This window comes from Hibiscus syriacus, unplaced genomic scaffold (assembly GCF_006381635.1).
Source record: "Hibiscus syriacus cultivar Baekdansim isolate YM2019G1 unplaced genomic scaffold, ASM638163v2 tig00113725_pilon, whole genome shotgun sequence".
NCBI lineage: Eukaryota > Viridiplantae > Streptophyta > Magnoliopsida > Malvales > Malvaceae > Hibiscus > Hibiscus syriacus.
The window spans coordinates 20,191,142-20,207,638 of record NW_024063471.1 but is presented as its reverse complement, the minus strand read 5'-3'; the positions used below and the strand labels follow the sequence as shown (position 1 = coordinate 20,207,638).

Here is a 16,497-nt window from a genome sequence, read left to right as displayed (position 1 = left end):
TCAAATATTTTTACCGTTGGACCCTTAGTGCATCGGTGCACTAAGAGTGCATCGATGCATCAAGTGCATTCGATGTTTCAAAATAGCCAGAGTGTATCGATGCATCAAATGCATTCAATGTTTTCATAAAATTCTGAGTGCATCGTTGCATAGTATGTGCATCGGTGCATGAAATGCATTCGATGTTCAATTTATTAATGGTGCATCGATGCATGGCTTGGTGCATCACTCTAAAAAAATGATTTTAGGCTTGATTTTGGTTCAAAATACTTTGTGAAAATTGTTTCAAAAATATATTAAGTATAAAACACAATTTTACACATTTAGTAAGGTTTGAAATTGATCTTGAAAGACTTGGAGTAATATTTTGATATTCGATTAATTAGATCGAATATACTTAGAAAATCATTTGTAAAATCTTAAAATTCATTTAAACTTAATTTGTTATATCGAAACAAAAATGTTTTCAACAATTTTGTATATTGATCAAGAACATTCTATTATTTGACAACGAAACTTTAGCAATGAAGTTATTGTTATCATCTTTTATAGAAAGATTATAATTCTTCATATGAATATCATAACCTTTCTCTACCAATTGCCCTAAACTTAATATGTTACTTTTTATATTGGGCACATAGTAGGCATTGGAAATAAATTGATGTCTCCCATCTTTCAAACGGATAAGGATGTTACCTCTCTCTTTCACTGCTATTGTGGAATCATCTCCAAACGAAACATTTCCACTTACTGACTCGTCTAGGTCCACAAACATGTCTTTCCTTTCACACATGTGATTGCTTGCACCATTGTCAAGATATCAGGAATTTGCTTGGCCACCATCAATTTCCTTTCGTGCTAGAAGAAGAGTTTATTTGTCATCTGTATTTTCCTCCACGTAGCTGGCCTTCTCCTTAATTTTTTTGTTGGGAGCTCTACATTCTGAAGTATAATGCCCAAACTTCTGACAATTATAACATCAAACTTGAGATTTGTCATACTTTGAGTTCGGATTGATTCTTCCACGACCTCGTGTTGAGTTTTCTCCTTTCTCATAGTTGTTGTTGGACTTGTTATTGTTGTAATTCCAGCATCGTCCACGACCATACTTTCACCTTGTCCATGGCCTCTACCTCTGCCTAGGACACGTTGGTTTCTATCATTGCGTTGGCTTTTATGCATATCCTTGAGTTGCAGCTTGAGGAGTTGCTCAATAAACTCATGTTTCTTCTTAGGCTTCTCTTCGTATGCTTGCAATGATCCTTGGAGTTACTCGATCGTCATTTCTTCAAAGTCTTTAGTTTCTTCAATCGTTATGACAATGTGCTCAAATTTGGATCCAACGAATGGAGTTTCTTCTCTATTATCCTCACATCTTCTAACTTTTCACCAATTCTTTTTAATTGATTGGAAACAACTACTACTATTGAGAAATAATCTAAAATAGACTCGGATGCTTTCATATTTAAGGATTCGAATCCATCTCTTAATGTTTGGAGACGGGTCTTCTTCACTTGCTCGGATCCTTTGTAAGAGGTTTGCAGCTTCTCCCATGCTTCCTTGCTAGAGCTTGCACTTTAAATCTTTTCAAAACCATCATCATCTAATTCTTGATAGATGAGGTAGAGAGCCTTCTTGTCTCTTTTTCTTGAATCCTTCAAAGTTGTCTTTTGATATGGTGTAAGAGTAGCAAAAACAGTATCATCCGCAGGCTCGTTATAGCCTTTCTCTATGATATCCCACACATCTTGTGATCCAAGAAGTGCCTTCATTTTGATACTCCAGTTGTCATATTTGTTGTTGTTGAGTGTTGGAACCTGGAATGGTGCCATACATTTTTCCATATCTCTCAATATAATGACAATTTTCAAAATCCGATTGCACGGATGAATCCAGAATGCCGAAAAACCTTGGGAGGGACTTGGACGGCTCGATCAACAGGCTTACGGCTAGGTCAACTCGGCTTAACTTGGTGTGTCAACTCAATTTCCTGGCAGCAGTATTCCGACAGTGCGTGGCGGGGCGTCATAACTTAGATTGGAAAGATTCTAATAGCGTCGGATTCCTCTCGTCGAGACCTTCGATCTTTTAAACTCGCTCTGATGCCACTTTGTTGGAAATGAAACACTCACACAAACAACTTTTATTGAAACTCAAATAAATATTACAAGAGAACTCTCACTCAAAAACAAGATACTACAACTCACTCTTATAAGACTTTGCTTCTTCACTCACTTACAAGCTCTTAATTTTTCTTGATTCTTAAACTAAAATGGGGAGGGTATTTATACTACTTAAGAACAATCCTACACCACACAAATAAAATAATTTAAACCAATAAAAAATGAGATAAATACCTAATTCTCACCTAGCTAAATTGATAACATATTCACCTAACTAAATTGATGTAAGCAATGACATCAATTTAGTTTGAGTTTGAGTTTAGGCTCCCATAATGGATCAAGTTTATGATCCAACACGGAGGGCATTGAGGAGGGACCTGAGCAGTATTCAAATTGCATTCGGAACACCTTGGATACTAGGAGGTGACTTTAGCGCTATCTTGGATAGTTCGTACAAAAAAAGGGTAGCGAGAAAAGGAATTGGTTACAAGTTTTTACATGATTTTTTTACAATTCCATATTCTTTTCGATCTGGGCTTAAAGGACCCCCTTCACCTGGATGCGTGACAAAAATTTTGAACAACTCGATAGAATGGTGGCTAATGTTCACTGGAATAGGGTAACCCCTGAAGCAAAGGCCTACCACCTCCCTCGCCTCAAGTCCGATCATAGACCCATCATCTTATGATCCCTAAGTAACCTTAGCATTATTGGTCAACGCCCGTTTCTTTATTTTGTAGGTTGGGCCAAGTACCCCCTCTTTCAATCGTTTGTTCGTGATAAATGGTTGCTGGAATGGAACATGCACTAAACGATTAAGTCTTTCACCGATCATCTTCGATCTTGGAATAAGAATGTGTTCGAGCATGTCATTCAAAAGAAAAAATAGCTCAAGCACATAATTTCAAGGATCCAAGTTGCTATGGATGAGTCCGGTAATGATGATTTAAAAGATGTAGAGATGGAGCTTCTTTTGAAACTTGAAGATATTCTTGATAATGAAGATCTTCTACGGAAGTAGAAATCTAGAAGTTCATGGTTACATGAGGGCGATCGTAACACCCGTTATTTTCATAGCTGTGCGATTTCCCATCATATTCAAGCTTTGCAGAAAACTGACAGGGACTGGTGTTATAATAAGGATACCCTCAGAGGGGAAGCCACTAAGTTCTTGGAAGCTCTTTACCGTGAGGAAGGACGGAGCTCGGATCAGTTCCCAATGAGGAATGCTTTCCCTAAGCTTTCGGATTCAGACATTCAGTTACTTAATGTCAGAGTTTCGGATGCGGAAACTCATCTGACTCTCTTTGATATGAACCCTCTCAAGTCCCCTGGAATTGATGGTTTACACCCTCATTTCTTTCAAAACCAGTGGGATACGGTGGGTAGCTCGGTGTGCAGTTGAATCAAAGGACCTGAACTCAACCAAACCATCTTGGTCCTTATCCCGAAAGTTGATAATCTTGATTCGTTCTTAGATTTTTGATCAATCAGTCTATGCACGGTTTAGGAGACTTTTCCCCAAGATCATTGCTTCCAATCAAACTAGTTTAATAGTTAGTCGCAACATCACGGATAATATCCTTGTTGCCCAGGAGGTTATCCATTCTAGGAGGAAAAAGAAAGGGAAGACCACGTGGATGCTGTTAAGGTTGATCTTGAGAAGGATTATGACCGAGTTGTGTGGTCCTTCCTCTCGGATTCCCTTAAAGATATGGGCTGTCCGACTAACATCCATTGGATTATTATGGATGTGTAGAACGTCCCAAAAGATCGATAAATTAATTTTAGGGGTTCGTTTTAACTAAAATTGAGTTTTCCTTTTAAAATAAAAAATAAGGTTTGAGAGAGTCACTACCAATATTTGTTTAGGGTGTGATTTGATCACCAAAAAATGTTGTCATTTTAATAAAATTTAATTTTAAAATTTATTAAAACAACTTTTAGGCATGTGTTATAGAAAAACAAAAGTTCGATAGTCGATTACGTATGTGGAAGGATTAGCATCCCTAAAACGCCTGAAAATCAATACTTAGTGGATTAATTATTGTCTTTGCAATGTAATTTATATATTCAAATTTTAATTTAATTAATTATCCCTTTTTATTTAAACAAATACAATGTTATTTAATCAATTAAATTTTTTTAGAGAGAAAATTAATCAATTAGTGCATTTAACAGGAGAAAGTTAACCACCTAATATAAGGTAGAGTGATATCCCTCTCATTTCCAACTAAAGCGGTGAATCACAAATTTTCTTTTAAAAAAATTTAAAGTCAAACTGTTAACATTTCAACGTTTCAAACCAATGGGAAACACCACTTAATATAAGGTAGAACGATGATTTTCCCTTATTTGGAAAGAAATAAGAAATACTATAATCATTGTATTTATTTATCTAATGTTATGGAACAAAAAAAATTTATTTATGAAAATTATCGAGCCTTTAAGAAAGATAGAGAATGTTCAAATATCTAGTTCAATTTTTTGTCACAAAGGGTAATAACTATTAACATTGAGTGACCATTTTGTAACAAATTGATGATGATAGTGATCCATTTGTAATTTTTAAAAGTTTAATGAGAAAAAAGAAAATTTACTCAAAGTTTAGTGACTATTGGAGTAGTTTACCCTTAATTTAATTCAAATAATATTATAATATAATATATAAAATCTTTAATTAAATCAATGTGATTAATTAGTTGCAGTATAAGTTAACTTTAAATGACAATTGAAAAGAAAACTCACTTCTTATTTTTCTGTTTTAAAAGTTCCACTACTTTTAAGTTTTAACACAACCATCCTCCACGTCCGGTGCCCGATCCTAGCCGGTAAGTTTTGAAACCCTAAAATTATGTTCAAAATTTTTGCTTTACGTCTTTAGAATTTGAGCTATGGATCGGTTTATGTTATCTGATCTGTGTCTGAACTACCTTGCCATATTTGATTATCCGTTTGTTTGTTACTATTCTCATCTTCTTCTCTCTCTTTGTGTTCACTTTGTGGAGATTAATAATTTTTTTTTGGGAGAGAAAGATGTTGGTTTTGCCGGAATAGCGGGCCATTATCGTCGCTATTTTCTGTTATTCTGCTTTTTGCGGCCGTGATACCCCGCTATTGACGTGAATTTTGCGCACACTAGTATTGAGGCCCTTACGTTGGCGCAGGTGCATCTACAAGGAAACAGCGGCTGCGTCACCACTATGCCACCCCTATTTGAAACCCTAGAACGTACTTATCAAAACTATAATTTCTTAGTAAGGATTTCAGATAAGTTTTAGGTTAGTCTTGGAGACTTGAATTTCAATAAATGGATTTGACTTTAAAAAATACTATATATTGTGTAATAAAGCACATATAAGTGTTATATTCTGATATTTTTCAAATTCTGTGATGTTTTGGATGTCTGTTATAGGTGAATTTGAATATTTGATATATATAGAGTTATCTGTGAATCTAAGTTCATGTTTTAATATCTTTCAAACATGTAATCTAACGAATCTTAATTCATTTTACATAATGTGTGCATTTCATTGTCACAATTTTGGTCATCGTTATTTAGTTTAATTGTAAAGTTAAGACAAATGGATACAATGTTATTAAAGAATGTATATTTGATCTAGTAATCAAAACTACCATTTATTAATAAGGTTTTCAAATAAGTAATCTTACTAACTTTTACATAATCATAGTGTTTGCATTTCATTTGCATAATTTTATATAAAAATGAAATTTAAATCCAAATTTTCAAATTCATTTTTCTAAATATAGTGTTGGTGGAAACTTCTCACAGTATATTTATCATGGTGCTTCTTCCTATTATGCTTAAGTTATTTATCCGGATCGATTTGATGACATTTCAACTAATGGATATAGTTGTCATATGCAGAGTAGTAGTACATCTATCATGTCAGAAGCTCCAAAAAAATTGAGTAAGCAATATAAAGCTGGACCAGATTTGTTTGGCTTCTATGCTTGTCAAATAGCTGATCTGTTGTCAGAAGATGAAAATGCCTTGGCCATTTCCAATGCATCTGAGTTGTCTCAAGGGAAATATGGGGTTGTCAGTGGTAAAGACACTTTGGACTGCAGTTGTAAAGATGCTGATTCACTTTTCCAAAACAGCATTGTTGCTGGGATTTCAGATTTCAAGAAAGGAAGATTGAAGGGATTACTTAGGCAGAGCGTGAATGATCTCACAATGGAAGTTGATGAGGTACATGTTCTTTCCAATCCTGTTTTCTGAAGATAAATGAGTAATGATTCCTACTATTGGGTACTTGTGGAATTTGATTTTCTCGAAGTGCTTATGGTTTTTGTTTTCGGAACTTCTAGAGTTAATAGTACAATTTTTTTTTATCTTTTTATAATATCAAACAATCATATTATCTCCTAAGACAAATGAAAAACTATTAATAGGCAAAATCTGGAATCCTCATTGTCCTCATGCTTGTGTACCTAATATCCCTCTCTCGTAAACATTGATTCTATGTTCTCTGCCATTTCAAAGCACTAATTTGTTTCTAATGATCAAGATATATCCCAATTCAGACCAGTCATGAAGAAATTATTAGTTTCATTTTTCTCTACCAATGTTTTCATGGGTGCAAGTCATAAAACTTCTTGCACTGAATATTCTATTTTGAAGGACACGTACATTCCTATAGTCACTTGAATTCCTTTCTAGTTTTTATCGCTTCGTAGTAACCTTTAGCTGGCTTGCTGCTTTAACGGTTCCCTTCTTTCTAAGTAAATGGTCAATGAAACAATAATGTAGAATTGGTTTTTGGCTCCCATCTTTCAGAGGGGAAAATATTGTAATAACCGAAAATTTTGATTATTGCAGATGTTAGACCCTGTTGTGGCTATGTCTGAGTTACGTTTTAAGCTCAGAAGCAACAGCTTGGTGAATTCAGCATTAGATGTTGATGCATCCCAGGATGCCAGTAAGAAACTTAAGATGCCGCCTTCCTGCTCATCAACCAACATCTCAGGAAATTCTTGTCCTATCAAATCTGGATCTTGCAAAGAGGTTATATTTCACACTTATCCCATTGTTGATTCTTGGTATTGATTCACCAGAAATTTATTTCATGCATGATTAAAGGAGCACATGCATTATCTTCAAATAGGTCATTAGATTGTATAAAATTCCAATTGCCAAGTTATTATACTGAAAATGGAAAGATTCTAGATATTCAGACGCTTTTGCAGTCTAACTGTTGCAATTAGTTTGTTCTGTGGAACTTTTGGCGGCATTAGATATATTTGCATATCGTATGTCTATGTATCTATAGTCATGTATGCATATTCGATTTGAAGCAGCTGAGGCATTTTTTTCTTGAGCTTGTGCTTACGAAATTAGGCATTATCATTAGTAACTTGTCAATAAATGTGTTTCATTATACTTTTTCCTTTTTTGGTAGAAGGAAGATGATTTGGAGTTCCTTCTAAAGAACGACAACCAGCTCCTGGTAGAGGAAACAATGAGAAAATATTCTGATGAATTATCCTCAACGGTGATTTTCTGGAAATTGTCCTTTTCAATAGTTTGTTTTTGGGTAAAGTACACAAATGGTCACTAAACTATGTTTTTTTTATAAAAAAGGCCTCATTAAAAATCCCCTTCATACCCTACATGTTATAAACATAACATGAAGGGCATAGGAAGAAGGAAAAGAGTGCCTCTAACTTTTATTAATGAGAACCATAATACACCTCCACACCTACATGACTAACTACTAACAACATAACCTTTAAGCCACAACTCTGTATACATAACGCACCCTAATAACTCCCTTAAAAAGAATAGCCAAGATATAACACCTTTAACCACAATAGAAACCCAAAAATCACCCTATACCAGCTTTTGCTAATTCATCCGCTTCCCAATTTGCAGCTCTCGAAATATGCCTTGTGATAATACCCTTCCTTTCCACACGAGTAGCTATATCCGTCACCAAGGATTTAAACAAAGGAGTACTAAGGTCCGGATTTTTAATCCACTTTAGAGCATTAGTCGAATCTGATTCCATTATAATCCTCTGGCTTGGACTGTAACCAACTTCCTCAACTTCCTCCGTAAGAATCAACCCTCTTTTGATCGCCAAAAGCTCTGCAAGTAAAGGAGGACCTACCCCTACCTTTTCTAAAAACGACCCAAGCACCGAACCACTACCATCCCTAATCAATCCACCAATTCCCCCCTTATCCCAACCTTTGACCATTGCACCATCTACATTTACTTTTAAAAACCCTTCCGGAGGACTCCACCTAGAAGAAGGAGTCCTCTTTTTCAAATTACCATTACAGTCTGCTAGTTTTAAGTCCCCCATCAAGGAATCAAAAGGAATATGGACATCCTTAAATGAAGTTCCAAACCAAGAAACAATTCTGAACCTTGTAATGAAGAACAACAACGCAGAATCAACCTTCCCTTGCTGGAAAATCACCTCATTCCTACATTTCCAACCACAACACAGTCCTAGGGATAAGCTTCCATATGAGAGATCTTGGAACTAGCTCATCCCACGCAAATAAGAATTCCATCAATTTAGCCGGAACCACAAAGCAAACATTCCAGTACTTTAAGAACTTAGTCCACAGGTCCCACACCACATCACAGTGCAGAAACAAATGTGAGACCGACTCATTACACTTCCTGCACAAAGAGCACACAGTGTCGTCCACCCCAGTAACTCCTCTCTTTAGCAGTTCCTCCTTCACCGCTACTATGTGATGAGCAAGTTGCCAAACAAAGGTTTCCACTCGTGGTGTAGCTACCCCCTTCGAAACATATCTTTCCCAATTACCTTCTACTTCATCATTACCCTCTCTATCAAAATACAATTGCATGCATGATTTTGCTGTAAAACAACCTTCACCAGTTCCCAACCAAATCCAACAATCATCCTCAACTAATGATAATGAGTAACTGTTCAAGAGAGAGATAAGCTGCAGCCACTGCTCAACCTCCCAATCCAACAGATTCCTTCTTGTCTGAATATCCCAGACCCCACCCGAATCATTATATAGCCTGAACTCTGCAACCTTCCCCCCTTTGTTATTCGACAGAGCAAATAACCTTGGAAACCTATCTTTCAGAGGAACCGTACCCAACCATACATCATGCCAAAACTGCACTGTTTCTCCATTCTCAGCTAACACAAATTTTTCCTAAAACAATCCCCAAATGCGTCACTTGAAAAGTTCTTAACAACTCCTCTCCAAATCCAAGAAGTACGTGCTGTCCAAGTATTCCGGATCATCATTGAATTTGGATCTATATTGTTTACACAACAGACCACTGTTTTCCACCAAAAGAATTTTTCTGCAGCAAATTTCCACACCCACTTCCCCATAAGAGCCCTGTTTAATAGCAACAGATTTGGAATCCTCAAACCCCCCAACTTCTTTGGCTTACACACCAATTCCCATTTGACCCAATGGATCTTGGTCTTTTTTTCTATCGATCCCCCCAAAGAAAAGACGCCATGATAGAATATAATTTGTTGAGAACACTAATAAGGATCCTAAAAATAGAAAGGTAATAAATTGGAAGAGAGCACAACACTGATTTAACCAAAACTGCCCGTCCAGCCAAAGATAAAGACTTTGCCTTCCAACCAGCCAAACTATTATAAAATTTTTGTACCACCGGTTCCCACAAGGAAAAAGAATTCCTCTTAGCCCCTAACGGTAGACCTAAATACTCCGATGGAAAAGCTCCTCTTACACAACCTATTTCCTTGGCCCAAGAAGCTAACTCCTCCTCCCCCACATTGATTCCAAAAATTCTGCTCTTATTCAGAGTCAACTTCAGCCCCACCAACAATTCATAAATTAAAAGCACCCTTCTAATATTCACCAAATCATGAGTAGAAGCCTTGCTAAAAATTATTAAGTCATCCGCAAATTGCAAGTGTGATAACATGAAAGAACGACCCATCGAGCCTAAATCAAAACCCGAAAATAGCCCTTTGTTCACTGCTTTCACCAACATTGGATGTAACAGTTCGCCTTCCAAATTGAACAACATAGGAGATAATGAACAATCCTGGCTTAATCCTCTAGTAGTGTATATTCTCTCTGTAGGTGTCCCATTTACCAAATCCGAAATGGAAGCTATTGAGATACACTTGTACATCCAAGAACTCCATCTATCTCCAAACCTCATTTTGCTCATTATTTTCACCAATATCCTCCAATCAACCGAATCATAGGCTCTCTTGAAATCCACCTTAAAAACAACTCCCTTCAATCCTTTTTTCCTCCAACACTCAATGCCCTCATTTGCTATAAACGAACAATCCAAAATGTGTCTCCCCTGTATAAATGCAAATTGAGATGGACTAATAACTTCACTAATACACAAGCTTAACCTTCTCGCTAGTACTTTTGAAAGAATTTTATAGAAACCCCCAACTAGGCTAATTGACCTAAAATCTTCTAACCCCTCCGGATTGGCCTTCTTAGGAATAAGAGAGAGGAAAGAGTGGTTGGTGTCATTATCCCAGTCCTTTCCCTCATAAAATTCCTTAAAAAAAAGCAACAGAACTTCCTTCAAACTTGACCAGAACTTCTTGAAAAAACCTAAATTCAGTCCATCCGAGCCAGGTGCTTTGTTACTATCCGAGTTAGCAATTACACCCCACATTTCCTCTTCAGAAAAAGGCTTCTCAAGGGTCATTATCTGTTGTTTCGAGAGTTGTAAAAAATCCAGGTCCAGCTCCTCCACTTCCAATGTATTTTCCTGATTAAACAACCCCTTGGAAAAATGCACCATTGAAGTTTTAATTAATTTTGGATCTGAAATGTCTTCATTGTCTACTTTGATGGATTTGATACCATTTCTCCTTCCTCTACCTCTTGCACATTGGTGGAAAAATCTAGTGTTCTTATCCCCATTCAAACTCCACTTCAATCTTGACTTTTGTAGCCAAATCGATTCCTCTTTTTTATACAAGTCCCACAACTCTTTCTTTGCTTCCACTAAATTCTTCATAGAAATCATGGGGAGACCTTGTTGCAACTGAAGTTCCTTCTCATGAATTCCTTTCTCCAACCTATTTATTCTCCCGGGATACTCTAAATACCCCTTCCTAGACCATTTCTTCACTGCTTCCTGCACTCCTATTAGTACGGTAGAAATCGGTTGTCTATTCTCCACTCTACATAGCTTGTGCAGCTCTCCCTCCATCATCTTACAAAAGCCATCCTCTTCCATGACATAGTTAAATAATTTAAACGGTTTCGGGCCCCAATTTCATCCCCTATTTTCCAGCAAGATGCTGTTATGATCTGAAGCAGGCCTTTCTAGGAGTTTTTGTGTTATCATGGGGAACATTGATAAAAAACTTTGATCCACTAAGAACCGATCAAGTCTCTCATAAGTTGGAATTTCTCTATTGTTGCACCATGTAAATCGACCTCCAACCATAGGCAAATCCACTAGATTAGCTTTACTCACAAATTCTCTGAAAGCAAACATTAAAGCTAAATTCACTGCACCTCCAATCTTCTCCTCCTGTGGCATAACCACGTTGAAGTACCCTCCGAGACAGACTGGACTGTCTAAATTCTCCAAAAATAAAAGTAGCTCCCCAAAGAACGCCTCCTTTTCTGAATCCACACTCTGTCCATACACATTTAAGAACCAGCAAGACCCTAGTACCTCATCAATAGTACCCTTATCTGCTACAAATCTCCTATGAATGATCTCCTCTTGAACCTGACACTCTTTTTCATTCCATAAAGTAATCAGACCACCAACAGAACCTTCAACTGCTGAAACTGCCGCAGCTGTCAACAAATTTCCTCCCATTTTCCTCACTACCGATTGATTCAACACTTCCATTTTCGATTCCTGAATGAATAAAACTAAAGGCTTTCTCTCCTCCACAACCCTCCTACCAACTCTAGCCTTTACCCTCCTACCCAAACCCCTAATATTCCAAGACATTCAATTCCAACTAGTCATCAATATCCAGCTATAACCCTGAATTCCAGCACCCCTTAATTACCCCCTGTACTTCTCTCTCCTTTATCAAAAGAATCGTTTTGTTCATAAAAGCTTCTTTCCCCCCTCTTAATGTGACCCCTAACAATTCACTTACGTTTCAGCACTCCAAAGCCTCTGCCCCATCCACTTCCTCATTATTATAAGCATGCTCTGAACTTGTACCAATACGGCTCCTAGATCCCCCCCCTCCTTGATCGTGAATAAACACGTTTGCACTTACCCCTTCCCACTCTACTCCCAGGTGCAGTCTTCCTAGAATTTTTTTGAGTAGACACAGAAACAGACCCCTCCTGCAGGGAAGTATGATACTGCACAACATTGAATCCCGTTGTAGTAATACAATAATCCTTGCTTAATCTCTCCTTCTCTTGATCCAGCCCACTCCTCACCTGTACTACCGAGCCCCTAAGAAACCCACTCCCACAGTCAACTTTCTCATGCTCACTGGGAGGATCTCCCAGACATTTCCCACTTTCTCTCCCTTCATTAACTTCTTCCGACTTTTCCTGCTGGATGGAGACATCACCTGCCTCAGTCACATCTTTGCACAGGTCAAACGTATTTTCCATACCTATGTTTAAATTCAAACCCCCCTCGGTATTTGTGTTTATCCCTTGTTGGGAACTTCTAACCCATTCGTCAACCCTATTTTGGGATTCTGGCAGCTCCTCTCCCACCTGCTCTTCTTGTCCATTTTGCACTTCTTCATTGCTCCATTCCAAAGAACTTTTCTCCCATGGGTCCTCTGCAACTTCTTCTTCCTCCATGTCTGTTAACTCAGGAAAAAAATCCTCCACACATTCAACCTTAATTTTAATCATGAACTTCCTCCCATATGTATTGATGATGACATGTTTGGGAATATCAAATGGACTCTCAACCCTTAGTAACAACTGTGCCACTCTGCAATCCACTCTATGTGCAGTTTGATCTTGAATTCTAACTAACTTGCCCCATCTGGATGCTAAACTAGAAAAGAACGGGACCGACCAACAGTTTAATGGAACACCAACCATTGAAATCGCACAATAAGCTAATGGGATGCCCCTCTCTTCCACAACCGGCTCCAATAATTGAAACCAGAACGACAGAGCTTCCCATCTTTCTTCCATTGCAATTCTTCTCTCCTCGACCGACTGAAAAACTACAAGACACGCATTCTCGCAAAACCCCACCTTATCACTTTCGCTTTGAAGCCCTCGTTCCGTAAGGCTTTCTGCACAAAGTCAACTTCGAAGATATCTTTACAAATGCCAGTAAGTGAAGATTTCAACCATAATCTCTCTTCCACCGGGATAAAGACTTCCAAAGATTTCTTCTCCTCTTTTTTATTCCCTTGACTGCTTACTTGAAGACCCTCTGGAACATTTTTCACCCCAACTACCGTGTCTCTATACGTTCTTCCATCAAGGAACCTATTCATCCTCTCCATTTTCTCTGCCACTTGTGCTGGAGAAGTCATTCTTCTGCCTTTCAACTCACCTGTTTCTACCCTTTTGGAACCCCCGCTCTAAACCCTTCACGACTCTTCATCTCAGATAGCTTGTCATATTTAGCCACTGACACAAAAATTATCTTCCCATCAACCCTGACATTATTCATCTTCTCCACCGCATTGCATAGATCCTCCTTGCTTGCAAAGTGAACGAACGCAAATGTGCAATCCTTGTATTTCAGTCTGTTATTGATAAATGGAATAAACACCCTAATGACTTTGCCATGATAACTAAAATGTTCCCTAATGTTCTTCTGCTCACTCTCCGACTAAGATTATCAACAAACGCAGACCAAGTACCCCCTCCATGGACCTCACTCACTTTTCCATCAGAAAACTTGCACTCTCGCTCGCTCACTCTCTCCATGACATATGCCAACTATTCTTCTATTTTGAGGTGATGATATCATTCTCACTAAACTATGTTGAAATTATCTTTTTGGTCATTAAAGTTTTGAAAGTTAGAAAATTATCATTGAACTTATCAAATTGTTACAAAACAGTCATTGAACTTATCTGATTGTTACAAAATAGTCATTAAACTTATTGAATTCTTACAAAATGGTCATTAAACTTATCTAATTGTTACAAAATGGTCATTAAACTTATCTAATTGTTACAAAATGGTCATTAAACTTATCTAATTGTTACAAAATGGTCATTGCACTAATCAAATTATTACAAAATGGTCTTTAAACTTATGGAAATTTATCTCTATTTTATAACGCGCGGTGACCATTTTTCAACAGTACAATAAGTTTAATGACCTTTTTGTAACTTTTGATATTTCAGTGGTCAAAAAGATCATTTTAGCATAATTTAGTGATTTTTTGTACTTTATCCTTTGTTTTTTCATACTCTTCTGTATCATGCATGCCACTTCCCGAAATTTTTTTATAGCTGAACTCAAGTGACATCTCTCTTCAGCTAGTGCATATGGAACAAAAGCTTGAAGAAACTTTAGATGCTATAATGTCCAAGTGTAGGTATGGCTTTGTTCCCGAGGAACTTACAGCTTTGAGTGTGCTTTAGACATTGTGCTATTCTGCAACGGATATTAGGTGCTCATATTATGTATTTTACCTTTCACATGTGAATATGATGTTATAATAATAGTGCCACTTTTTGCGTTGCTTCAATCAGTTTTTGCGCTTTAAACTTAAATTACAGGTCTATGACACACACTGAGAAGCGGCAGCTTCAGAAAATGATACAAAAGCTACCCAATGAAAATCTTGTCCGTGTGGTTGAAATTATCCAACGTGGTAGGCTAACTGGAAATACTTGCGGTGAAGAAATCTTTGTTGACCTGGAAATGGAGGTAAAGAAATAGCTTCAAGTAACATGATTTCAAGAGTTAATTTAGAATTTCAAACCTGTACCAAGGAAATGTCTTGTCTTGCAGGAAAATGCGACGCTCTGGAGATTATATTACTATGTTGAAGCCGTCGAGAAGGCCAAAATGCTTGCACAATTGCAATGTAGTACAACCCCGACATTATAGCCATCTTTCGGAAACCATGACAGCAGTTATACATGACCATCTATCAAGACTATTATTGTACATGGCCTTCGATCAGTGAATACAATCAGAAGATTCTCTGCAGGTATGCTAATGATCCATGTAAATTGTTCTTGTCTTAAAGGTGTTGACAAAGTCAGACTTTAAACTTTAGTACTTTGATGGATCTATGCAGTATAGTCATAGATTGAAACATATTTGTAAGTTCATTAGCAATCATGGATTCCTAATCTTGGGCGGCACAATAGTTTCAAGACCTGCAATTTTTGGTCTATTAAAGTGGAACTACAGGAACTACCTATAACAAGCAATCATGGGGTTCCTAATCTTGGTCAGTATCAGACCCTCCATTGATTACTACATAACTTCATATTCTAATTGAACAAGAAACATACAGGTTGGTGAAGATACTGTACACTGGCAGTGCACATAACTAACATAATCTCTAAAATGTTTAAACTTTGTTGCAATGTTTTATGATACTTTGTTTCCATTTGATCGTAATCTTGATGTTGGGTTTTTTTCTGTCATTGTATTTGTTTATTTCCCCTAAATTATCGAATAATGTTTTATTTTTATTTTTTATTTTTTGCAAAAGAAGATATAAGCTTAGCATCGAAAGTGGAATTTTTATCTGAGTAAAACTATTTTTTTATTAACTGACATTTAAAAAAATTATTTAAAAAAAAAACAATACTCTTTTGGAAAATTCGAACTATGTTAATCGCGTTTTTAAGAAAACATGTTTATAGGATATATCTTTATTAATGTGACGGGGAATTCGGACAAAACTTCCTAAATTTGCACTGATCAAAATTAAAATGAAAGAAAAGAGAGAAGATAAAAAAATTGTTAAAAAAGATTTTATTTGGAAAAAAGAAAACGTTTGTGATGCATGTTACTACACATTTTTACAAGCCCGTGTCGAATGAAGATGATAATATATAGGCTTTATTTTCAATTACTTAATAATGAGTGAACTATTTAAAAGATTATATTTAAGTAATTAAAAAATACATATTAAACAATGTTAAACAGTGAAAATTTGAAAATTTTATGTTAAATTTATTGATTTTGAGTTGTCAAAGATAAAATTTGAATTTGATCAGACTTATATCTATATAATAATAATAGATAAATATTAATTTTTGAAGAACATAACGACGCATATTCGTCCATATGATAAAAAGTTAATTATTTTCTTAAATATCTTTTTTGATTGTTATATATATATATATATATATATATATATATATATATATATATATATATATATATATATATATATATATATATATATATATATAATAATAATAATAAATATTGTTCAAACAAC

General features: G+C 36.3%; 1 protein-coding gene across 4 annotated transcripts; it reads left to right on the top strand.

Annotated features, from left to right (window-relative positions):
* Positions 1 to 4,873: 4,873 nt before the first annotated feature.
* Positions 4,874 to 15,391, top strand: LOC120187492. 4 transcript variants are annotated; one of them, XM_039191202.1, is made up of 8 exons: positions 4,874 to 4,954; positions 5,160 to 5,404; positions 6,013 to 6,339; positions 6,970 to 7,155; positions 7,550 to 7,642; positions 14,567 to 14,625; positions 14,810 to 14,960; positions 15,045 to 15,391. In XM_039191202.1, the coding sequence occupies exons 3-8, from the start codon at positions 6,031 to 6,033 to the stop codon at positions 15,141 to 15,143; spliced, it is 897 nt and encodes a 298-aa protein (XP_039047133.1). In that variant the 5' UTR covers positions 4,874 to 4,954; positions 5,160 to 5,404; positions 6,013 to 6,030; the 3' UTR covers positions 15,144 to 15,391. The 4 variants fall into 4 exon arrangements, with proteins under 4 accessions (XP_039047133.1, XP_039047134.1, XP_039047130.1 ...); XM_039191203.1 differs by lacking the exon at positions 5,160 to 5,404 and having other exon boundaries at positions 7,553 to 7,642; XM_039191199.1 differs by lacking the exon at positions 5,160 to 5,404.
* Positions 15,392 to 16,497: the final 1,106 nt, after the last annotated feature.

Coding starts and splice junctions, on each gene's coding strand:
- LOC120187492 (XM_039191199.1), top strand. CDS start 6,031: ATGTCAGAAGCTCCAAAAAAATTGAGTAAGCAATATAAAGCTGGACCA. Junction 6,340..6,969: donor TCACAATGGAAGTTGATGAG/GTACATGTTCTT, acceptor TGATTATTGCAG/ATGTTAGACCCTGTTGTGGC. Junction 7,156..7,549: donor AATCTGGATCTTGCAAAGAG/GTTATATTTCAC, acceptor CTTTTTTGGTAG/AAGGAAGATGATTTGGAGTT.